The sequence below is a fragment of the Tupaia chinensis genome, unplaced genomic scaffold, assembly GCF_000334495.1.
Source record: "Tupaia chinensis unplaced genomic scaffold, TupChi_1.0 Scaffold146687_1, whole genome shotgun sequence".
Lineage (NCBI taxonomy): Eukaryota > Metazoa > Chordata > Mammalia > Scandentia > Tupaiidae > Tupaia > Tupaia belangeri.
This window is the reverse complement of record NW_006206544.1, coordinates 4,721,401-4,746,978: the sequence shown is the minus strand read 5'-3', so window position 1 is coordinate 4,746,978 and position 25,578 is coordinate 4,721,401. Positions and strand designations below refer to the sequence as shown.

General features: G+C 38.8%; 3 protein-coding genes across 6 annotated transcripts in view; 2 read left to right on the top strand and 1 right to left on the bottom strand.

Moving 5' to 3' along the window:
- LRRC39 (leucine rich repeat containing 39) overlaps window positions 1-3,810 on the top strand; it is a 32,711-nt gene extending 28,901 nt beyond the window's left edge. Inside the window, exon 9 of one of the 4 annotated variants that reach the window (XM_006169024.3) lies at window positions 3,733-3,810. In XM_006169024.3, the coding sequence (XP_006169086.1) occupies window positions 3,733-3,788 (56 nt within the window). In that variant the 3' untranslated portion in view covers window positions 3,789-3,810. The remainder of the gene's footprint in view (window positions 1-3,732) is intronic. The other 3 variants (XM_006169026.3, XM_006169027.3, XM_006169025.3) reach the window with 3 other exon arrangements.
- Window positions 2,322-24,563, bottom strand: TRMT13 (tRNA methyltransferase 13). Its single transcript, XM_006172364.3, is given in 12 exon segments — window positions 2,322-4,205; window positions 4,510-4,942; window positions 8,540-8,614; window positions 11,573-11,645; window positions 14,942-15,109; window positions 16,041-16,147; window positions 16,900-16,969; window positions 17,435-17,497; window positions 19,635-19,701; window positions 20,049-20,095; window positions 24,291-24,307; window positions 24,310-24,563. Coding segments are annotated over 12 exon segments (1,443 nt in total). The 5' UTR covers window positions 24,437-24,563; the 3' UTR covers window positions 2,322-4,009.
- Window positions 24,564-24,719: 156 nt separating this feature from the next.
- Window positions 24,720-25,578, top strand: part of SASS6 (SAS-6 centriolar assembly protein) — a 68,651-nt gene continuing 67,792 nt past the window's right edge. Inside the window, exon 1 of the mRNA XM_006169028.3 lies at window positions 24,720-24,853. Within this exon, the coding sequence (XP_006169090.1) occupies window positions 24,789-24,853 (65 nt within the window). The 5' untranslated portion in view covers window positions 24,720-24,788. The remainder of the gene's footprint in view (window positions 24,854-25,578) is intronic.

The window sequence follows — 25,578 nt, the reverse complement described above, 5'->3', positions numbered from 1 at the left end:
CGGGGGCCTTCGTGCGTGGGGGGGCGCCGCCGCTCCGGGGGCATGAGCTCCCGCGCCGCTTGCATTGTTTTCTATGAGTGGTTCAACATTAATCTGATGGGATATCCTTTCAAATTAACTTGATGTTTCTCTCTCGCCAATTTTAGTATCTTATCTCTTTCTGTGGTTTTGATCAATCTTGGGTCTGGATATTTGAATGCCTTTCTAGGTTTGAAATGTTTTCTTCAGGATTTCATGGAATAGATTTTAATGCCTGATTAATTTCTTCACCTTCTGGGATCCCCAACTTTACAGATGTTTGGGCATCTAATGGTATCTAGTATTATTAGTATATTATTCTAATTTTTTTTGGTTATTTTCTCAGTCTTCTTTTTTTTGTTGTTAATTTAACTAGATCAGAGGTCTGTCTTCTATATCTGAGCTTTGATCTTCTGCATGATCTAATCTTTTAATACTTTCAAGGGAGGTTTTGATTTCTTGTATTACAGCCTTTATCTCTAATAGTTGTTTCATCCTTTTTTTATGGTGTGTATTTCCTCTTTCAGATCGTGCATAAACTTCCTCACCTCCTGGAACTCATTCTCTTTTTTCCTGCATCTTCTGGAATTTGTTGTCTCTCTTTTCTTGCATCCCTGTTAGTATGAATATTCTAAATTCTTTATCTGACATTGCCACAACTTCTATTATACTGCTCATGGATGATGAAGGGCTGTTCTTTCCCCTTGGGGGAGAGATATTGTCTTGGTTTCCCATATTACTTGTGCCTCTGTGGTGGTTTCTAGTCATCTGAGAGATTATACATTTCTTCCTACTTTTTTGGAGTTCATTCTGAGTGATAGAGGCATGCAGGAGGAGATGACCTGCAATATCTCTGTAGATCCATTAGCCTGATTCTCACCAAGCAACCTACTCTTTTGTCAGTGGAACTGGATATTACAAAGTCCTCCCAGTTTCTGAAGAACTGGTGCACCTGGGCTGAGCTGTGGGGTTTTGACTAAGAGTTCAGAGGTGTGTGGGAGGAGATGAGCTGAGTTCTCTCTGAAGCTTTGTATTTCTCCATGCTGCTCACTTTGCAGTCTCTATTCTCTGATTTTAAGTCATTTCATGCTATATTCATGTTTGGCTAATTTGTTAGAGATTTCTGCAACTGTAAGCTCGTATGTTTCACTTTACTGTAAGATACTTCTATGACAATTTCTCTTCTACTACTGTGTTTTCCAATGTGGTTTCCACAGAGATTTGAATTCAGATTTATGAAGGTGACTTTCTCCCTTTCTGTAGCAGTTCAGTGAGGGTTGAGGTTTTCTATGACCCTAAAGGTATTCAAATGTTTCACTACTGTGCACCTAGATCTATCTAGATAGTTGATGTATGGAAGCTGAGAAATAGGTGAGAAAGTCAGGTAAAACAAAGGTAACAAAGGGAAAAAGACAAAAGATACAACAATTAAAGGGAAATTAAAAAAGAAAGGCAAAAAATTTTTTAAAAAATGGCAAAAAATGCATGATGCTTGTGCTGGACCCACCTCAGATGCACATGGTTTCTGAAATTAGTAAGATAAAGGAGAAGTGGTCAGAGATAGGAGACAGTACTTACAGATTAAAAAATATATATATGTGTGTGTGTGTGTGTGTGTGTGTGTGTGTGTGTATAACATTTGTAGAGAATGGAGGAGAGAGACGGAGACAGAAAGAAGACAGAGACTACCCTACCTTGCTTCACTAGGTGTTGGGCTGCAAGATGAGGTCTGGAGCAGAAGCTTTTTCAGTTAAAGGAACAGGGCTGGGCCCACCTCAGATGCACATGGATTCTCGCTTTGCTAGGTGTTGGGCTGGAAGACTGAAGGCTCCTATTTTTTTATTCATCAGCCAGCATGTTTCTTTTAATTGGAGAATTTCAACCCACTAATATTCAACATTAGTGTCAATATCTATGGACTTACCCCTGCAATTTTGTTAGTCATTTTCTTAGTTATTTCGTGTTCTCTTATTTCTGTTGTCCCCATTTCATTTTCTTAATTAAAAATAAATAACAACAAATAAAATAAATAATTCTTTTTAAAGAAAAGGAAAGAAAAAGAAAGAAGTAGCTATTGCCTATCTCACATAATTCCTTTCTCATGAAATGTGAAGAGAAAGATAAACAACAATGGGAAAACAATAATCTTGATTTAAGGTTGACATGTAGGACAGGACTATATTTCCATAAGGAACTTGGTAGCAATGTCAAAAAAATCATTAAGCTAAATGGGCTACTTTATTCTATCATTATGATAATTCTTGGGTGTAATGTGTGATTTATGAAACATAACTGAGATCATGCCCATTGTTTAATATATTTTATTTTAGGGCATAAATGGTTGACTGATGCAAAACAAATTTTATGACACAAATTAGCATTACCTTATACAATAAAAATTAATTATTGAATGATGTATTATCTTCATTTATGTTCTCTTGACTGAGAGGCATGAAAAACTAATTAAAAAAACAATTAAACTACCTTATTTTAATATTTGACATAAAATTATAGCAAAAGAATATAGACAAGAACTTAAACAATAAAATCAAAGTCTATTATGTTTCTTAAAATAGATTCATAAACTACTACTACTATTGCTACTATCTTGAGGACTTTGTGCTCTGAGCTGTTCTAAGTAGTTTACCTGTGTTATCTCATTTGATGCTCACAAAAAATTTGTGAGGTAGGTATTATCATTATCCCCATTTTAAGAGGAAATTGAGGCACAAAGCGATTAAATAGCTTGCTCAAAGTCACATAGCTGATAGGTGGTAGGGTCAGGATTTGAACCTAGGCAGTCTGAAAAGACATGAGAATCAACTAAAGTAGAAAGGTCAAGAATTAAAAATGGGCCAGGCTTCTTGTTTACAATTAAGGTAATGTAGGCTTATAGGATAAAAAGAGTTATCTCAGAATATCATTACAATAAAGTCCTGGATCTTGGCAAATGATTAAGACAACTTTTACAAATAAAAGCAGAAACAAATCAAGAATCAGATGTGGAAGAGATGAACAGTCCTATATGTTTGATTTAATATCTGCTTGTGCATAGAAATGGCTCATGAGTTAAATAAGGCCTAAATGTGAGAATGTTTTTGGTTTCATTATCTCATTTCCACTTTATTCCAAATGCTTTTCCCAAATGAGAGAGAACGTTCTCATTGTTTGTACTTACATATGCAAAACATGGCCTGGTAAAAGCTATCAGATACCTGAATAATCTCAGAAGTCATTTGGAGTCATTTGTAAATGTCAAATTTGATACGTGAATTATGTATTACAAATTATGATCTTTATGAAAGTTCTAATTAGATAATACTCAATCAAAAAAAATGAAACAATTTTTTTTTCCCTTGAAAAAATTTCTTTTGATGTTTGTCATGGACAAAGTCTGATAATATATAAGTGTAGGCATGGCTCTGGAAATTGGACTGTGATTTCATTAACTGATTGTGAACACCTCTGCATTTGTTTGTACATGAGAAAAATCACAATTGATTATCTTTTCCAGATTTGCATGGAAAAAAATCCACATGTAGGCCAAATTCTGATTGGCCCTTATTATAAACTGTCAGTAGATCATGACATCTTGAACTTAGGAAGTAGACAATATGAAATAAAGCCAAAGGAAAATAAGTTTCCAAAACTAATGTAAATAGAAAGTTAATATAAATATGCTAAGTACATGTTGATATGTTATGTGTATTTCAGATCACCAAGCCAACAGTTCGACTACTTTACCAACTTCCATAAATACCACTGGATAACATAATTCAAGATGTCTAGCTGGAAAGGATTACTTTGGGAATTTGGTGGATTCTCTAAAGTTTGGATTTCTGAAGTAAAGACCAAAGCTATTGTCAATGTTTAATGAGGCCACGGCATTTTTAAAGTTCTTATTATCTGCTAAATTATATTTTCATGAGTATAAAAATATAATAAAAAATTCTTTTGGTGGAAAATGGATGATGTTTACATTTCTTTTCCATTAGGCAGTTGTTTCTGGTGATGAAGAATGATTTGGTAAAGCAGTTAACAACACATTTTCCAATGATACTAAAGGGTCTGTATAGTACTGTAAAGCAGGACTGAATCCCTTCCGCTGTAAATACTGGATTCGGCCTTGGTCAATCAGCAGTTTACAAAGCTGTCCTATTTTCTTCTTTTCTTCAACAGTAAGAAGCCTAAATTGAATACACACAAAACATTGTAAAAATTTTGTGAAAGTTTGTAAAAATTATTTTAGTAGCTGTTTATTAAAAAAAAAAAAATTGCTAGTAATCCACAATATACTAGGTGCTATGTACTATGCTTCCAAGACACTTCACATTTATGACCATAAAGAAAATCTGTGTTTTAACTTACTCTAAAATTAGATGATAAAATATATTTTCATATATGAATTGCTGCTAGTCATCCAAAAAGAAAGTAAAGCAACAATCAAGTATTTCTCCTTAAGCGTTGTATATTACAAGAATAATCACTTACCCAGGCAAACTAGTAGCACTGTCATCTATGATCCTATATCCTCCATCTTCATGTTCTTCACTATCATCGTTCTGATGATCGCTTCTCCTTGTGGTAATATTTGAAGCATCCAAAGATGTTTTCCGCATTCCACAAGTTGCCCAACTACTCATTCGCTGGAAATAGTGAAATTCCAGTGCTCCAAGGCCTAACGCCCTAAAATATTCTTTGCCAACATAATGTCTCCAATCACACCTGTGGTGACAACAGAGTGCAATAACAATGCCAGCCACAGGGGTCCACTTCTCTGGGACATTTTTTTCATTTCCTTCCTTGGCCAAAGAGTTAATTTCTGTGTCTGTTTTATCATTCTTTACGCGTTTGGCTAAAGGTTCTTCATTCCTTTCCTCACAATTGGCAGCATAGGTTTCAATCAAACATCGTAATGCAAGATCTGCAAACACAATTATGTGCCCCCCCGAACCACATCATCTTTAAAAAATTTTTTTTTTTAATTTATTAAGCAGTACGGGTTTCAAAAACCCACAACAAAAGCCTACTTAGCTTTATACTTGTCATAATTCTATCATGAACAAGCAAATTGGTTCAAATTTGTTCTTTTCTTAGTACCTTCTCGAATGATTTGTTCTATCTAAAGCCTACTTCCCAATAAAACTATCTGAAACTTAAGATGTACTGGGTTGTCAGTATGTAAAAACATGTTTTTACATACAAAAATGCATCATGACTTTTCTGATGACCCAATACAATCTGAATGCAATGAAGCTACTTGAGTTGTCTACATTTCTGCTACCCTGGCTGAGGAAATGACTTACATAGAAAAAATTGACCTACGCTTACATTTTGGAGGAGTTTTGAGCTTCAGAAACCCAGTGAAAAAAGAAGAAAGGCAGCTCTGCTGCAGCTGATACTTTGTCAAAATGCTAGTCTTGAAATGTAAGATGTTTATAGCAAACAGTGAAGAGCTGAAGAGAAGAGGGGGTCTGAATGTGCAAAGTAAGCCTCACTAAACAGCCTTACTATTTACATTTTCATTCAGTAAGTATTTACTAAATACCTTTCTATATATGAAAAACAATGAGGATGGGGACCAGTGGCTGGCATAGTGGTTAAGACGCTGGATACTCCCACATGGCTGTTCACAGTTCGAGTTCCAGACTGGTGGCTTGCTTTCTCATTTTCTCTCTCTCTCTCTCTCTGTTTGTCTGTCTCCAGTCAAATTAAAAATAAATAAATAAAGTTAAATAATACAAAATAATACAATAATACAAAAAATAGTTAAAAAAATAAAAACAATGAGGATGTAGTAATGACTAATAATGCAAACTTAGAGGTGCACATACTCTACTTGACATGAAAGACATTCAGTATATTTTAAATTTAAGCATATGAGCGACCAGCAGTTGGTGTAATGGCTATGTTGCTGGACTCCCACATAGTCGACTGCGGTTTGAGTCCAGGACCTGGTGCCCTAAACTCATGCCAGGTGCATGTGCATGCATGCCCAGGATCCCAAGAGGAGAATGGAAGAGAAGGGATTACGACATGGCCATCCTCCCGGGGGGTGATTTCTCGCTTTCTGTCTCTCTGTCTCTCTCTGTCTTTCTGGCGAGTGCATGCGCCCTATAGCAAAAAAACTTCTCAAAAAAAAAAAAAAAGCAAAGATATGTTTTTTTTTTTCCCCACTAGAGGACGTGTGTTTGCCAGAGACAAAGAGAGATTAAGAAAAAAAAGTACCCACCATGGGAATGGTCATGCAAGAATCCCTTCTCTTCCCATCTCCATTTCATTTTGAGATTTTGGGCAAGCATACACACACTATTTCTCAAGCCACCAGGACTCCAACTGCAAGGTTGGCCACGTGGGATGGGGTTGCCTTAACTATCACTTGTAGAGTCAGCCCTAACAAACAGATTTCAATGACCATGGCTACTTCCCATTGAAAAGGCTATTCCCAATGTTGACAATATTGGAAAGATCTTAACTGTGAAATCCATACTTTGTCTGATTAGATCGTCACACTGTATCTCCTCAACCGAAAACATAAATATTTAAAAAATTTGTTCCCCTAAAATGTCACAAGTAAACATTAATTGATCTTTATTTCACTAGTAATTTTTTTTAAAAGAGTGTTTTGCTGTAGGGAACATATACTTGCCAGAAAGACACAGACCAAAAGACAGAAAACAAGAAATCATGGCCATGCCACAATGCCTTCTCCTCCATTGTTCTCTTGGGGTTTTGTGCATGTATGTACATGTACCCAGCATGAGTCCGGAGTCTAGGACTTGAACCACAGTCAACTACATGGGAGTCCAGGCCCCTTCATCAACAAATTTAATTCAACATAGGAATTTAAGTCAACAAACATTGTTTAGCAGCATTATTTAGAGAAAGTGATAGCTAATCTATATTTCATAAGCAATTATTGTCTGAGAAGATATATTCGTTTACTGTTTTATTCACTTTATTTTTTTGGGGGGGAGAGATTTTTGCTATAGGGCGCATGCGCTCGCCAGAAAGACAGAGAGAAACAGAGAGACAGAAAGCAAGAAATCACCCCTCAGGGGAGATGGCCACACCGCAATCCCTTCTCCTCCATTCTCCTCTCGGGATCTTGGGCACATATGCACACGCACCTGGTGGGAGTGTAAGCCACTGGGTCAGGGACTCGAACCACGGTTGACTACATGGGAGTCCAGCAACATGGCCATTACCCCAACTGCTGGTCCCTGTTTTATTCATTTTTGACTTAAGTAAATGATTATCAAAAATGTGAAACACTAGAAAAGTTTCTAAAGGAATTTAGTTATTTCAGAATTAGAAAGAGCTTTAGCAATCTATCTTGACCCCTTCTTTATAAAGAATTTAAGGAACAAAGTCACAAACCTAGAAAGGGTCAAGGAAACAGCAATTGGTAGCCAAGATTATCCATTTAAACATTAACTACGTTTTGTACTACCGAGTATTGTATTAGTGTATTTCAATTCTTAAAAAATTCACAGCACAGTAGAATAATTAAATATGTAGACAGATGATTAAAATGCAATAAGGTAGATATGCAGAGAATAATTTGATATCACTAATTATGTAAGAAGGTTACCTGAAAGTGGTAACAACTGAGCATAAGGATGTGTAGACATTTTCCAGTTAGTTTGAGTGATTGGATGGATGGGTGGAATTTTGGTTATAGTAAAACAGTATGATATATGGAAAAGTAGACAGGGCTTGATGTTGTTGAACATTAAAGCCAGAGACAACAAATGGAAAAAGACAAAGGTAGATAACCAACTGAGACTAGAACACTATGTTAAAGAACTCGGACTTTATCCTGTAGGCCATTGTCAATTTCAAGCCACCAGGTCTGGGACTCAAACGGCAGTTGGCCATGTGAGAATCCAGTTCCTTAACCATTATGCCACTTACTGGGTTCCCACTGCATACCTGTTTTACAGATGAGGAAATCAAAGCTCAGAAAGGTTAAGTAATTTGCCAAATTTATATGGAAGAGCTGAAAGACAGACTATCTGATTCTAAAATTTCCACTTTACATGCTATTAATAGATCTAATCTGATGAACAGAAGTGCTAAGACAAAACATCTTGGATCTTTTGGGCTAAAATTAATTTTTTTCTCCAGAATCCTGAAACATAATAATAACCTCTTAGTGGTAGAGTTTTCAGACAGAATTCTTCCTAAGCAACTACTCTAAAAAATCAGTAGCATCTGAGGTAGAATCATAGTTTTTATAAATGATTTGTTTATGTTTTTTTCCTTGAAACTGGACCTTAAGAACTTTAAGATGCCACATGGCACAAAACTCTTACTTCATCTTGCAAAATGTTCAACATGAGCAGGTAGACAGGAAAGTTCTATAATTACCATAAAGAAGGGCCCAGACTACTACAAAGATTAATAAGTTGCAAACATAAGAAATCTAAACAATTTGAAAGAGTCTACTAAAATAAATGGAGTCGTGTAAGCTAAAATTTAACATGTGAATTTAGATCTTAAGAGTGTGTTTACACACCTGTTGCCACACCGCACAGATGCTTTCCAATTCCTACCACAGGTAGTTTTCCTTCTTTTAGTACAGGAATCTTATCTGAAATAAAAGGAACGAGAATTAAGGTTCCTCTATTAACCTAGCCTTCCAAAAGAACTACTTAGATCTTTGAATTTTAGGGCTGAAAGAGACTCAAACAAGAAGTTCTTACTTTATAGAATTCAACATGTAACATAACAACTTGTTCAATGCTTATGACAACAGAAAGTAATATATTCAGTTAAATAATTTTAAGTACAGTGATTGATACACAACTGCTGAGTTGCTTCTAAGGGCTTAATTAAAATTACTATATGGAAGTGGCTGGCAGATGATGTGGTGGTTAGGGGTGCTGGACTCCCACATGGCCAACTGAGGTTTGGGTCCTAGCCCTGGTGGCTTACTTTCTCACCTTCCCAATCTCTCTGTCCCTCTCTGGTCAAATTAAAAATAAATAAATAAAAATTTAAGTAAAATAATAATAAAGAAGTTATGGAAGAGGCTGCTGGTATATGTTTGCATTATTTCCTTACTAAATAATATGAAAAACTATAGAAAAGGTATAGAAAAGGCACTAAAGGAATGAGGGATTTGTGTGTGTATGGAACACACAGTGATGACGTATTTCCTTTGGTACAATTTATGATTCTGGAAAATATTTTTTACATATTACCTAGGCAGAGAATTACTTCATTTTTTTGGAACCAGCAGTTAGCGTAATGGCTATGTTGCTGGACTCCCATGTAGTTGACTGCGGTTCGTGTTGCGGACCCGGTGGTTTAAAAAACTCATGCCGGGGAACCAGCAATTAGCGTAAGGGCTATGTCACTGGACTCCCATGTAGTCGACCGCAGTTCGCATCCCGGACCCGGTGGCTTAAAACTCATGCCAGGCACGTTTGCGTGCGTGCCCAAGATCCCGAGAGGAGAATGGAGAAGAAGGGATTGTGGTGTGACCATCTCCCCTGGGGGGGTGATTTCTCGCTTTCTGTCTCTATGTCTCTCTCTGTCTGTCTGGTGAGCGCACGTGCCCTATAGCAAAAACAAAACAACAAAAAACAAAAAAAACCACCAAACCTCTCAAAACAAACAAACAAACAAACAAACAAAAACTGATGCCGGGTGCATGTGTGTGCATGCCCAAGATCCTGAGAGGAGAACAGAGGAGAAGGGATTGCAGCGTGGCCATCCTCCCTGGGGGTTGATTTCTCGCTTTCTGTCTCTCTGTCTGTCTGGTGGAGCACACGCGCCCTATTGATTTCTCGAACAAAAAACAAAAAACAAAAAAACAAAACAAAACAAAAACCTCTCCAAAAAAAAAAAAAGAATTATTTCATTTTCTTTACTAGTTTAAGGAAGTCATGGTAACTATAGGCAGAAGCCGGGAACTAGCAGTTAGCGTAATGGCTATGTCGCTGGACTCCCACGTAGTTGACCATGGTTCGCGTCCCGGACCCGGTGGCTTAAAACTCACGCCGGGCGTGTGTGCGTGCGTGCCCAAGATCCCGAGAGGAGAATGGAGGAGAAGGGATTGCAGCGTGACCATCCCCCCAGGGAGGTGATTTCTCACTTTCTGTCTCTATGTCTCTCTCTGTCTGTCTGGTGAGCGCACATGCCCTATAGTGAAAACCTCTCCAAAAAAAGAAAAAAATAAAATAAAAAAATAAAAAAAACCCTATAGGCAGAAGCCCAATTTATGATATGAATACACTCAACATTAATTTAAACACAACAAAAAAGCAACGTAAGTACATATTATCAAAACTGATTCTGTTTTTGTTTTGCTATAGAGTGCGTGAGCCAGAGAGAGAGAGAAAAAAGGGAAGAAAGTGAAAGTCACCCCCTGGTGTGATGGCCATGCCACAATCCCTTCTCCTATCAAGAGTTTGGACACACATGCACATACACCTAGTGTATTTTCCAAGCTGCCAGGCCTGGGACTTGAACTGTTAACCACTATGCCACCTGGATAACTCATATTATCAGAACTTTTAAACTCTTCTCTAATAAAATATTCATTTCCACTGATACTGAAAAACAATTTTTAAAAATTTTAACCCTTGGGACCAGCAGTTGGTATAATGGCTATGTCACTGGACTCCCATGTAGTTGACTGCAGTTTGAGGCCCAGACCTGGCGGCTTAAACTTGCACTGGTGCATGTGCGTGCATGCTCAAGATCCCAAGAGGAGAATGGAGAAGGGATTGTGGCATGGCCATCCCCCCAGAGGGTAATTTCTCGCTTTCTGTCTCTCTCTCTGTCTTTCTGGCAAGTGCACACAGCCTATAGCAAAAACCTCTCCAAAAAATAAAATAAAATAAAATAAAATAAAATAAAATAAAATAAAATAAAATAAAATAAAATAAAATAAAATAAAATAAAATAAAATAAAATTTTAATCGTAATCCAATGTATATTTAACATTCCATATATTTTTTTTTTTTTGGAGAGATTTTTCACTGTAGGGCGCGTGCGCTCGCCAGACAGACAGAGAGAGAGAAAGCGAGAAATCACCCCCCGGGGGGATGGTCACGCCGCAATCCCTTCTCCTCCATTCTCCTCTCGGGATCTTGGGCACGCACGCACACGCGCCCGGCGTGAGTGTTAAGCCACCGGGTCCGGGACACGAACCACGGTCGACTATGTGGGCGTCCAGCGACATAGCCATTACGCTAACTGCTTGGTCCCAACATTCCATATTTTTGAAAGAATTGTTTTATTTAATTTTACTTATTAATTTATTTTAATTTAATCAGAGAGGGACAGAGTAAGAGAGAGAGAGGGGGGGAAAGTGAGAAAGCAAGCTGCCAGGTCCGGGACTCGAACTGCAGTCGGTCATGTGGGAGTCCGGCGCCCTTAACCACCATGCCACCTGCTGGCCCAGGATTCTATATTAACATCGCTCTTCCAGTTTATTTTTCCTTAAGTACTGTTCTGCATGACTGGATTTCTAAGCAACCCTCAGAGTTAGAAACTTATATGGTTTATGACAAAGCAAAGGAAAAACCATGCAACTTACTCAAACACAAGTGTTGAATATCAATTTGAAGTCTTTCAAACACTGAATTTTTCTTTCTGTGTTTACCATCTACCTGCACAAACAGAATATTGTAAAAATGAGTTTTTAAATTTATAAAAATTTAAAAATTTGTGTTCAAAACTCAGGTCAAATAAATTTTCATCTTATTTTTAGTATGAAAAAACATAATAAATAAAAAAAATTTGATAGTCCTGGGTTGTTGAAAAAGTCATTTTCTACGTAAAAATCAGTCATGACTTTTCTGATGACACAATACATGTACTGATGAATGCTCCAAAATAATACCACACATTTCTATAAGATTTGAAAATATTATCAATTACTATGTATATATTATTTCCTTTTTACCTAAAAATTCCCAACTCACCAGTGAAAGACCTGAGGTTTAACAGACAGTAACTTAATATAAGATTATTTGCCAGTTTCATTATCTTTGTTACCCCTAGTATATTACTTCTGGCACACTCTACTTGGTCACTGAAGAATCACAACCATTCTAGTCTAGGTACCCAAATGCCTATGATTTATAGATCTACTTTTTGGCTCAGATATCTCTGATAAGCATACCTAATTATGAACTAGAAAGTTCTAATTCAATAGCAAACTGGGTATATCCTGAACTAAACTCATTATTTTCCTCTCCAAATCTATCCTTTCTCTTCCTCCTCCTTTATTCCCTATCTTGGGGGATAGTGCCATTTAATTACTTAGGCCATAAAAATATTATTCCAGAGACCAGCAGATGGTGTAGTGGTTAAGGAACTGGACTCCCATGTAGTCAACGGCAGTTCAAGTCCTGGATCTTGGGGCTTAAAACGCATGCAGGGTGTGTCTGTGTGCATGCCGAAAATCTCGAGAAGAGAATGGAAGAGAAGGGATTGCAGTGTGACCATCCCACCACGGCAGGTATGATTTCTTGCTTTCTGTCTCTCTATATATCTCCAGCAAGGACACATGTCCTATAGCAAAAATTTCCCTAAAATATACATATACGTATTATTTTTATCACTCCAGATTTCTCCTTCTCTTTCATATTCAATGAGTGATAAGTCACTGAGTCTTGCAGCTTCCAACATCTTATTTCTCATACTCTTGCCCTCCTCTCCATCCCACTTCAATAGTCTCAGCATTGGTCCATTTCTTACTAGGATTTTTGGATAAAATTTATCTTATTTTGGGGGCAAAATAAGATAGACACTACACTCTGTGAGGCTGACCCACGTGGGAAGGTTGTGAGTGTGTGTACACAGACCTACTTGAGTATACCAGGCATATGTGTTGATCCAGAACTGGCAGAAGCTGGGAGTGGATCACAGGGTCAAACCCTATTGGGAGAACTACCTCTCTGTTACTCTCTGTGTCTCTCTCATTCATTTGAGAAAAAAATAAATACACTTAAAAATTATTATTCATCAGGACCAGCAGGTGGTGTGGTGGTTAAAGACACTGGATTCCCACATGGCTGACTGCGGTTCAAGTCTTGGACTCAGCAGCTTGCTTTCTCACTTTTTCTGGTCAAGTTAAAACAAATAATAATAAAAAATAGGGACCAGCAGGTGGGGTGGCATAATGGCTATGTCACTGGACTCCCATGTAGTCGACTGCAGTTTGAGTCCTAGACCTGATGGCTTAAACTTATGCTGGGCACATGTGCATGCGTGCCCAAAATTCCAAGAGGAGGATGGAGGAGAAAGGATCACAGTATGGCCATCTTTCCTGGGGGGTGATTTCTCACTTTCTGTCTCTCTGTCTTTCTGGTGAGCACACACACCTTATAGCAAAACAAACAAACAAACAAACAAACAAACAAAAAACTCTCAAAAAAATTAAATAAAAATATTTCTTTTAAAAAAAGGGTTAAAATTATTATTCATCTTCCTATTTTAAGTCTGACTGTTCTGATATCATTTTAATTTTTATTTATATTTTTCTTCAATCATCAGACTGTGCATATGCTTGCCAGAGAGACAGAGGGCTGGTTAAGGGAAAAGGAGCGGGAGAAAGGGAGGGAGAGGGAGAGAGAGAGAGAGAGAGAGAGAGAGAGAGAGAGAGAGAGAGAGGGGCCCACTCCCCATTAGGGCATGGTCATACTGCAATCCTTTTTTCTCCATTCTTCCTTAACATCAGGATTTTGGCATGCACACATATGTCAGCCATGTTTTCCAAGCCACCAGGGCTAGGATTTGAATAGTAGTTGGCCATTTGGGCTCCAGCTCCTAATACACTGCACTTAACCACTGCGTTGTAGGACAGGCCCTCTTCTAGTACAGTTTTATGGTGGTGTTAGCATAAACTTTTAAAATCCTTTTTTACTTCACCAACTCTTATATAGTCTTTTATCTTCTTTCAACTGTCACTCACTCCATGAAACCTTCATGATCCACATTAGATTGAGGTCAGTGCTCTATTGTTCTGCTCTCAGATACCAGGGATTTACCATCAACACAACACACTTAGTATTTGAATCAAAATTACAAGCCTTCTCATGACATGTAGGCTTCTTGAAAGGCAAGAACTAAATCTTGTTTCCACTATATCTTCAGTACTCCGCAGGATCAGGCACACACTTTTCTGAGCAGAAAGTATGAAACCTTCCATAGGCTACCCTCCTCTCCAGTCCTGCCATTGCTGAGCTCTACCTTGTGCCATATACTCCCATCGCATGGAAGTGTTTCCATGTATTCATGTCATTTCAAGCATTTGGTTACACTGTTCTTGCTTCCTAGAGCGCTTTTCAAACCTTCCATCTAGCACACATGAATTGACCTTTCTAAATTTAGCTAAGGCATATCATCTCTTCTATGTAGTCTTCTCCATTCCTTCTGAGCAAAAAAAGCCTTTTATTCTTTGAACCCACACTGCATTCTGTGTGGACTTTTTCCTATTTCAACATTTTACTATAGTCATTTATTTATGTGCCTGTCTCTCCTTTTTGAACAAAAGGAGTAGAGCACAGGTACCTATCTTATCTGACTTTACATGCTTAATGTCTGTCATGGTGCCTGGCAGTATGCTCAATAATTGTTTACTAAATGACCAGCTAGTATACGGGAAAGGTAGGGAAAAGACCAAAGACTTTCAACCCCTCTCTTGAACTTGGCTCATTCCACATATTTTCCTGTCTTTGCAAATAGTTTTCAGAAAAACATATCAATGGACTATTGAAATTTAATTTTAAAAATTCACCTTCAGTTTAAGTCACCAATACAATTAAACTGACAAAAAAAATACAAAAAAGGAAATTCATCTATATAGTTTCTTTAAGGAACTCATTTCTATCATTTTTCTTCTAAATCAGAAAAATGCAAATCAATGTTGTTACTAATAGAATAGAGTGGTTTCACTTACCTTGAATCTTGTAGTCACCTTTTCTACTAGGATGAAGTGAACTTTTTCAGCATCTTTTAAGGCAATATCAACCCAATGAGATAATTTTCCCTTTCCCGCTCCAAACTCAACAAAGCATCTTCTTGGACCAAGTAACTTTAATTTTTCAATGTTACCTAAAATAGAAGCCTGCAAACTTCACGAGATTATTTTATAAACTAGAGCAAACACATTTGGCTCAAATGGGAAAATAGAAAATAGCATGATAACTTCTACATAAGGCAGTATGTTTATATTCATAATTTATATTTGACTTAAACTTTTTTCTTTGCTTTAAAATATACTCAGTACTGAGGCCGGCATGTGGCATGGTAGTTAAGGCTCTAGACTCCCTCATGGCCAGTTAAGGTTTGAGTCCCAGACCTGGTGGCTTGCTTTCTCACTTTCCCTCTCTCTCTCTGTTTCTCTGGTCAAATTAAAAAAATAAATAAATATACACTTAGTATTTATATACTTGATACTCAGTACTCAGAACATTACATGCAAAAATATTTTTATATATGAAAGGACTTCAACAAGATCATGGAAAGGGGCCAGCAAGTGGCGTGGAGGTTAAGGCACTGGCTCCCACATGTCTGACCCCACAGTTCGAGTCTGGACCTGGTGGCTTGAAAATTGTGTTGGGCACATGTGTGCACATACCCAAAATCCCAAGAAAAGAATGGTGGAGATGGGACTATGGAGCAGCCATCCCCTTTGAGGGGTGATTTCTTACTTTCCCTCTCTCTGTTTCTGTCTCTCTCTGGCAAGTACACATGCTCTATGACAAAAACTTAAAAAAAATAAAATAAAGATCACGGGAAAATGGAATTAAAGTATAAGTTTATGTTGGTGCAAAATAAATTTTAAATCTATACATAATGTTTTCATAATATGCGTTTGCCATGAACTTTTTGAAGATCCCCCCATAAATTCATACATACTATTGAAATGAAAATATTTTGCACTTTGAAAGATAAATGAAATAAAATTCCATTAACTATATTAAAAAAAATTATGTTAGCTACTTAACAAAAGAACGAAGGCCATTTTCAGAAGAGTTACTGTGGCCTAAACATACCTGCTGTTTCAGATGCTTGGTTGCAGAATCCCCATTTTTAGGGTCATTAAGGGCATCGTGTAATGCTGGGTGGGACATAACACAATCTTTAAGTGACGAATTGAAACCTGTGCCAAATATAAGCATGACAGCTTAAATACTGAAATAGGAAACTATAAAACTCTAAACAATGGTAGTAGCATCTTTTAAACCAGAAAATATTAACTCATATATCACCTAATTACAGGTTGAACATTCCTAATACAAAAATCCAAAATGTGGGAACCAGCAGTTAGTTTAATGGCTATGTCGCTGGACTCCCACGTAGTCGACCGCGGTTCACGTCCCGGACCCAGTGGCTTAAAACTCACACTGGGCGCGTGTGCCTGCGTGCCCAAGATCCCGAGAGGAGAATGGAGGAGAAGGGATTGCGGCGTGACCATCCCCTCTGGGGGGGTGATTTCTCGCTTTCTGTCTCTATGTCTCTCTCTGTCTGTCTGGTGAGCGCACACGCCCTATAGCAAAAACCTCTCCCCCGCCCAAAAAAAATTAAAAATAAAAAATGTTCCAAAATCTAAAACTTTCTGAGTACCAACATAATGCTTCAGCTAAAAAATTCCACACCTCATCTCATGCAGAGGGTCACATATTGTTGCAAATATTATATAAAATGACCTGCAGGTTATGTTTGTAAGGTATGTACAAGACTTAAATGAATTTTTTTTTTAAAACTTGGGTCCCATCCTCAAGATATCTCATTTGAAATTGCAGATATTCCAAAATCTGAAATCCAAAACACTTCTGGTCCCAAGTAATTCAGATAAGGAATACTGAATCTGCACTTGGAAATAATTTACCTTGTTACTCTGGGCAGACTTACCTTCACTGGCTTTTTTCAACTTCTTAATTAAGTTTTCCAACTGCTCTTCAGATAGAGAAGAAATTGGTACCTACATGCAAAAATAAAACTAAATATTGTATCCAAAAATGTTTTAAAGCATCATGACAGAAATGGAGTAGAAGACTAACAGTTGGGCAATTCCCATGGCCACTTAGGCTCTTCTTTCTGATAAACCCTATTTCCTAAGCTTTCAATGACATCACCCAACAGCTAAGCCTCTCCCCAGTCTCTGCCATGTTCCTTTAATTCTTCTAACTTCCTCAGCCTCATGAATAAATCCAGGCTCACAAGGGTTCAAGAATCAAAGGAGACTCAGGGCCATTTTGTAGCTTGATTTTTTTATGGGGAATGAAGTGGTCTGGAATCCAAAGGTAAATGCAAACTAAATTTAGATTTAGAATAAATCTAAAACAATAGATTTATTCTAAATGAAAACTAGAGCATGGCTTATTTATAACATGATAAATAGCTTATAAATGCTCATTACAATTAAATATTAAATCAGTATACTTACTAATTGTTCGGGTATTTCTGTTTCATCTTTTAAGCCTGCGTTAATATCCTGAATAAAGAAATCCTTAAAAATAAAATCGAATATTAATGTGAAGCTCACAAACATTAAACAGTAAAGCTAATTCTTTCATCCCATACTCTGCAGCTGCAATCCTCCCTTCTTTCTAGTCACTTATTCATTAAATAACTGCTACAGTCCCTGGTTTGCTTTTAGTGCTTGGAATTCTCCAAAACTAGGTATGAAACAAACAAAACAGCTGAATTCATAGATCTTATATTCTAGTGAGGTAGTTACCAAATAAACATTTTTTTTTACTATAAGGTATGTGCACTCGCCAGAGACACAGGAGAGAGAGGAAGTGAGAAATCAGCCACCAGGGAGGAGGATGGCCATGGCACAATCCCATCTTCTACATTCTCCTCTTGAGATTCTGGGCACACATTCACATGCATCCAGTGCATTTTTCAAGCCACTAGGTCTGATACGTGAACTGCACACTCGGCTATGTGGGATCTAGCACCTTATCCTCCATATCACCCGCTGTCCAATGTAACTGTCTTTAAAATGATGCCATCTAGCCTAGTGGTTGTTGACTTGGAGGCATTTGGAAATGTACGGTAGTATTTTGTTGTTAATATGACTGAGAGGTGAGAGCAGAACATAATTTTCCCACGTCTCAATTTACTATAAGACTTACAAGCAGAGGGACTGACTACCTTTGCCCCAGACTATCTTTTCAAGGTCATTTTAATTTTATTTATTTTTTTCCTACGAATTGTTTATTTAATTGTATTTATCCATTCATTTAATTTGACCACAGAGAGATACAGAGAGAAAAAGAAAGAGGGAAAGTGCAAAGGCAAGCCAGGACTTGAACCGTGGTCGGTCATGTGGGAATGTCCAGCACCTTAACCATCACACCACCTGCTGGCCCTGCAACGTCATTTTTAAATCAAGTACCCTTAGAAGTAATGGTGTCTCCCTCTAGATCACATGGCAGGCTTACCTGTTGTATAGGATAAGAAGAAAATGTCTGTTTATGGGACTGAGGTCAGGTGGTTTATTTACTGCCCAATTAAAAAAAAATCGTATTTCCTGAATGTGGGGTTCCTCAGTTAGGACACAAACTCACTGCTTATTTGGCATCCATCAGCCTGATCTCCCATGACCCTGTCCCCAGCTTCCAGGATTGTCTGTGGGCCTTGGAGATCATAGGAAATTGATGCAAACAAGCTCATGCTGCCTGTTGTGCAGTGAGTAATGTGTTATATCCTCTAGGAAGCCTTTCATAACTCGTTGGATTTAATTTTAAAATCTGATATAAGTATATGTTCTTATCACATTGTGCTTACTTCTTTCACTGACTTTATTAAAAAGATTCGTGGGGCCAGTAAGTGGCATGGTGGTTAAGGCGCCAAACTCCCACATAGCTGACTGTGGTTTGAGTCCCAGGCCTGGCAGCTTATTTCCTCGCTTCCCCTCTCTCTCTCTGTCCCTTTGTGGTAAGTGCATGCACCCTGTACCAAATTTAAAAATAAATAAATAAAATAATTAAAACAAAACAAAACAAAACAAAACCTAACTGGTGTCAGCAGTTGGATGGAGGTTAAAGTAGCTGGCTCCCTCATAGCTGACTCCATAGTTCAAGTCCTGGACACGGCAGCCTGAAAATCAGACCAGGTGTGTTTGAGTGTGCATGGATGCTCAAAACTCCCAAAGAAGGGATTGCAGCATGGCCATCCTCCCCTGAAGGTGATTTCTTACTTTTTTCTCTCTGTTTCTTTCTTTCTGGTGAGTGCACAAGCTTACAGCAAAATTAACACAAATGAAAACAAAAGCAAAACACATATCCCTGACTTACAAGTTTACTTACTAGCCTTAAATTCCTTGAAGATTAGGATTGTAGTTGCCATCATGGCTTATTGCAATAAATTTAGTAGGAACTAAGTAAATATTTTTCAGTAAAGATTGACATTATTCTTTGAACAATATTCGTGTTGCATTAGATTCTGTTCTGTGAATTAGAACTATAAGTGGATTTATAGTTTGATACCCTGTACACATTCAAGTGCATTTAGCAAATTTAAGCCTAGAGGCAAAGTTAAGTCTGGTTATGTATTCACATTTGTAATCTACTAAGTATACATAAACATTATATACCACACATTTACCCATTCAATTTTACTAATCAAACACTTACAGGTTTCGGCTTTTCTCTTGAGTTACATTTTTTCAAATGCTTTGTCAGTTGATCTTCATATACTGTGCTAAATTTAAAGAGAAAATTATTTAAAATGAGATTTGTGACAATTACCATTTTCAGCAGAAAAATATCCCGCCCCCTTTTTTAGGTATTTTGTCATAGGATGCATGAGCTCACCAGGGAGAGACAAAGAGAGGGACAGTGAGAAATTATCCCCCAGAGGGGATGGTCACACTCCAATCCCCTCTCCTCCATTTTCTTCTCAGGAATTTGGGCATGCACAGTATCCAGGGTGACTTTCAGGCTGCCGGGTCTGGCACTTGAACTGTGGTCAGCCATGTGGGAGTCCAGCACCTTAACCATCACACCATCTGCTGGCCCTGAAAAAACCCTTATTTAATCCATACGTACTGTTTTGGATCTAAAGGACACAGGATTCTTTTCCGAGAATTTTCTTCCTAAAAAATTAAAAGTAATTATTTATTTAAGCAAAATATATAATTTATTCCTGATAGATACTAGATACAAATTCAGTCTATCTACATGCTCAAAATAAGGAAAGTAAACTTTAAGGAAAAAATGGGCAAGATCAGGTCTTACGGTTTAAAAACAAAAATCTCCAATGTAGTTGGCTGATGTGTATAAACAAGGGCCTCTAGCTTCAAATAGGTTATAGATAAACCCTACATATGGGATTTTGAATCTATTGGCTAGCATTGACTATAATATGCAGTTATTTTATGCACCACCAAGAAAGAAAAAAATGCTACCCATTTGGTTTAGCCTAATTTTTAAGTAACAAATACAAATTATATACATTTATCACATGTTTACGTGCACACTGTAGAATGGCTAAATCAAACCAATTAACATATGCCTTACTTCACATACTTATTTTATGTGAAAAATGCTGCCTGTTTAAAATATGATCTTATCATTGATTTTAGGATGCATTCTGATTTTAGAGATGTTAAAACGTGTAAAACATGTCTTAGAAACAATAAAACAAGATATTTTAACTATTTGGCATGTGTCATCTTGTATTGGCTTTGTAACTTTTCAATACAGTAGTTCTTCTATTTTCACTTCCAAGTCACATAGACTTAACCATATGCACCAGGGAAAAAAAAGAGAAAAATTAAATGGTGGCAATATTTCCAACATTCCATAAGAATCTGTGGGGAACCAGCAGTTAGCGAAATGGCTATGTCACTGGACTCCCACGTAGTCGACCGCAGTTCAAGTCCCGGACCCGGTGGCTTAAAACTCACGCCAGGCGCGTGTGCGTGCGTGCCCAAGATCCCGAGAGGAGAATGGAGGAGAAGGGACTGCGGCGTGACCATCCCCCTTGGGGGGGGATTTCTCACTTTCTGTCTCTATGTCTCTCTCTGTCTATCTGGCGAGCACATGCGCCCTATAGCGAAAAACTTTAAAAAAAAAATAAATAAAAAAAGAATCTGTGCAAAACAGGACAGTATAATAGTTAAAACCACAGGTGAGCCTTATTGCTTATTTGACTGACTCCCACACCTACTCAGCTTCTAGCCCTATGACCTGAGGCAGGCTCATTGCAGAATAACGTGTCACATCTCAAGGTTTGTGTAGTTTAAGTGAGCTGAGCTGATAGTTTTTAGAAAAACTGCTTATCACAGTGCTGGCCACAAAGTACATGCAAGTTGCTTGCTCTTATTATTATTAATTTTCCTATCTATTTCAGTTCTGATATGCCTCTTAGCATATCCACAAAACTATGCACCCTTAATTTTATGAGAAAGCTAAGACATTTTCAATATATTTTTTAAAATACTGTACGTTATTTTCCTTATTTGCTGACTTTAAAATCTAACCTCCAAAACCAAACCAAAACCAAAACCTAACGTCCATGTAAGAGAAGATCCTATTCTAATCTCCAAAGACTAACCACAGAGCAAGAAAGAAAAAGCACTTCCAAAATTTATAATTTGGGAGGCCAGATGGTAGCACAGTAGTAAATGCAATGCTCTTTCAGGTATACCCACATAGGAAGATTACTGCTTCACAGAGATCTCCCGAGTATGCCAGTTGATACATGCCCATGATCCCGGCTGGCTGAAGCTGGGAGGTCAAGACCCTGTTGGGGGTACTAGCTCTCTGTCTCTCCTTTCTCTTTCACTCATGAAATACAGAAATACACTTTCTTCTTCGGAAGGGGTTTTGCTATAGGGCGTGTGTGCTCACCAGAAACACAGAAGACAGAAAGCGAGAAATCACTCCCTACCCCCCGGGGGTGGGGGGGATGGCCCTGCTGCAATCTCTTCTCCTCCATTCTCCTCTTGGGATCTTGGGCACACACGCACACATGCTAAGTGTGAGTTTAAGCCACCAGGTCCAGGACTCAAACCGTGGTTGACTACATGGGAGTCCAGCAACATAGCCATCACGCCATCTGCTGATCCCAAGAAATACACTTTTTAAAACTGCAATGATTTGGATTTAGCAACTGAGTTTTTGGCCCTGTATTGCTGACCTTTTGAGTTCAGTAATTCTTTTGAGGGAGGCTGTGGGGGGCTGTCCTTTCCTTTGAAGGAGGTTTATCTATCCATTAGATACTAATAATGTTCCCTGGTTGTGATAACCAAAATATCTTCAGACATTGCTAAATATCTGCTCTGTGACAAAATCAACTCCAGTTGAAAATCACTGGGTAAAAATGAGCATAAGCAGTATCATCACAGCTATATCAGGGGACTTCAAAAAGTCCATGGAAAAACATAATTAGAATATAAGTTTATTCTGAAAGTGGGGGCTGGGTGGTAGCACAGTGGTAATGCAATATTCTATGAGGCTGATCCATAGGGAAATTTCAGGTTCATGTCTGGAAAGGTTCAAAAACATGCCAAGCACACATGTGCTTATGATCCCCTGTTGGCTGAGGATGAGGGTGAATCATAGCATGGGGAACCTGTTAGATGCCTGTCTCTTTTTCTCTTCCTCATGGAAAAAAAGAAATAAGCACTTAAAAATTTTGAAGTTTATGCACATTTCTTATAACATGCATTTTCCATGAACTTTAAAAAATGCCTTGCATATGACACTTAAAAAAGAGAAAACACAACATCTAATTACATAATACAGAATAAGGAGGATGGCTATAATTCAAAACCAAACAATAGCCACAGAAAGTGTTTCCACTTTGTGTTTTACAGTCTTTTTTCAAGGGACTAATAGCCATGTATAATTTCTCTCTAGGGATACCAGTCAATTTGTAAAGATTTATTCATATTCCACTATTATCACCATCTGCAGCCAACTTCTAGATTTCTGAATAATGTGATGTCTAGGCCTTGTAACTGAGTGAAAACAAAATATTTTTTACCATAAATCTCATTCTTAAAGTAAGGGATGTTTGTTGATTTCCCCTCAGAACCAACTGTGGATAAACTTCAGAGTTCTATTAAGTTGCATCTCCCATATTCCAAAAGAAACACGTCTTTTTTCAGTATGCTTCACTCTATCTAAGTAAATACCAGCTTGAACAGGAAGTGGGCTATGGCTAGAATGTACAATGGTAGATGAAGAGGCTCCGGGAACTGATCTGCATGGGTATTGCTTAGAAGGAAAAACTGGTTGAGAAAAAAAATAATGCAAATAATATCAGACGTGCAGAGAGCATGAGTCCAGATGTTGGTCTGGTTCATCTTTCTAATCCTATCCAACACTATTAAATGATTATTAAATAAAAATCCCAGAATAATGGACTAGTAGGTGGAATGGTGGTTAAGGCTCTAAGAGTCCCACATGACCACATTTAGAGTCCCAGACTCAATCGCTTGAAAATCACACCAGGCATGTGTGCTTGGGAGCCCAAAATTCTGAGAGAATATAGCAGAAGGGATTGTGTGTGTGTGTGTGTGTGTGTGTGTGTGAGGGGTGGGGGGTGATTTCCCATTTTCTCTCCCTCTCTCTCTGGCAAGCACAGGTACCCTATGGCAAAAACCTAAAAATAAATAAATAAATAAATAAACAAGGAACAAAAACAAAGTAACGTACACAAATACAAATATACATTGCTTACAGAACAATATGTATAACTACTATAGCTAACAAAATTCTATGTGTTCTGTTCTGAATTTTAAAAGAAAGTTCTTACACATTTTTACATCTTTCCTTCCCCATTCCAGCAAAGTATTATAGTTATAAGTTGCTTTTTAAAGACAGTTAACCTAAACAAACTTTTAAAGAAAGTTTCTTTCAGCCGCATTCATGACGAGTGATTATCGTTCACGAAACAATAGTTCGTACACAATTAGTAAAAATTTTAGAACTTCAATCACTTCTTTATCTAAACTACCATTTCCCTTCGGGAAGACTGAGGGGTTGGAGCCTAAGCAGCAGCAGTGAGAGGTAAAACTAAAATCGAGAATCACCACGAGTTAGGATCGACATAAACGGGTCATTGCGGGCTGAGTGAAAGAAACGTTGCTCGTCACGAAGGCTCATCGCCGCTCCGCCAGGAGGGCAGAACTGCGTTTTTGTTTTTGTTTTTTAACGTGAAAGCTAAAGAATCCAGGGGACAGAAGCAGAAATCTGTCAAAGAGGGGAGGGGCCGGTTTCCAGCACCGGCGGGACAGGAAACTCATTTCCGACTCTCGGGAGGGTAGGGCGATACCAGACCTCCGCCGCGCCAGCTGTTCACCACAAACCTTTTTCCCCGCAGCCACCACCATCCTGCAGAACCGCTTCTTCTTTTCCACATAGTAATTGCATCTATTTTCAGCTGGAATACCAGTCGCCTGCGGCATCGGCGCAAAAGCCGCCATAACCCCGAGCCGCTCAAGTGACTCGCATCGGGCGGCGACCGGAGGAAAAGTTGTCAGCTTTCTTCGGGTCCCTTTCCCTTAATAAATATGGCTGCTTCGAGTCCTGCCACACAGGTTTATGCCCGGAAGTCCCGTAACTGCCCGAGTCCCATCCTCCCCAAAACCGGAAAAAGCGGACGGTGGCTGGCGAAGCTCAAAACTTCTTGGTCTGCTGTACGTTCCTCTCCCCGCCTACTCCGCGCCAGCCGAGCGCCAAACTCAAACTCTATCTGGACCCTGACGCTTTTCGGGCTAGTACCGAGGGCCTCGCCTGTTGGATTGTCCCGCACACCCGCCGGGGCAGCGGGCCGACATGAGCCAAGTTCTGTTCCAGCAGCTCGTCCCCTTGCTGGTGAAATGCAAAGACTGCGAGGAGAGGTGAGGTCCGCGTCACCTGGTGCCCGCGGGTGGCGGTTGGGGTCGGGCCAATGGGGGAAGATGGCGGCCCCGTGGGCGCAGGCCTTTGACTAGGTGTTTGGCGGCCCCCAGGACGCGGAGAGGGAGCCAGTGGGCCCTTCTGGTTACCTCCTGCACCTAGTCGGCCGTTACAGAGGGGAAGGAAAGATGGAGGGGTGTGAAGGATAGGGACGCCGATTCCCACCAAGTCCATGTCAGTAAACCTGTTCCTGAATGGAGCGGTGCTTCCAGCCCGGTCCCTTCTGACAGGTGAGAACGCCGGCCTCCAGGGGTTCGGTCATGGAGGGAAGGGCTCAGCGAGCTCCTGGCGGGGCCAGACCGGAATGCAAACCTCGGTGTCCAGCTTCCCCCGCCCCGCCTCTCTGTCCGCATTTGAAGTATTTTGGAAGTAAATCTAAACTCAAATTTAAAATCAATTTCATGGTGTATTTTGCCTCTTTTTTTTTTTACATTATTTACTATAAAAAGTGAATTTTGTTTTTTTAAATGATTTTTTTTGAAAGGTTTTCTCTATAGGGCGCGTGCGCTCGCCAGACAGAGAGAGACACAGAGATAGAAAGCGAGAAATCACCCCCCAGGGGGGATGGACACGCCACAATCCCTTCTCCTCCATTCTCCTCTGGGGATCTTGGGCACGCACGCACACGCGCCCGGCCTGAGTTTAAGCCACTGGGTCCGGGACACGA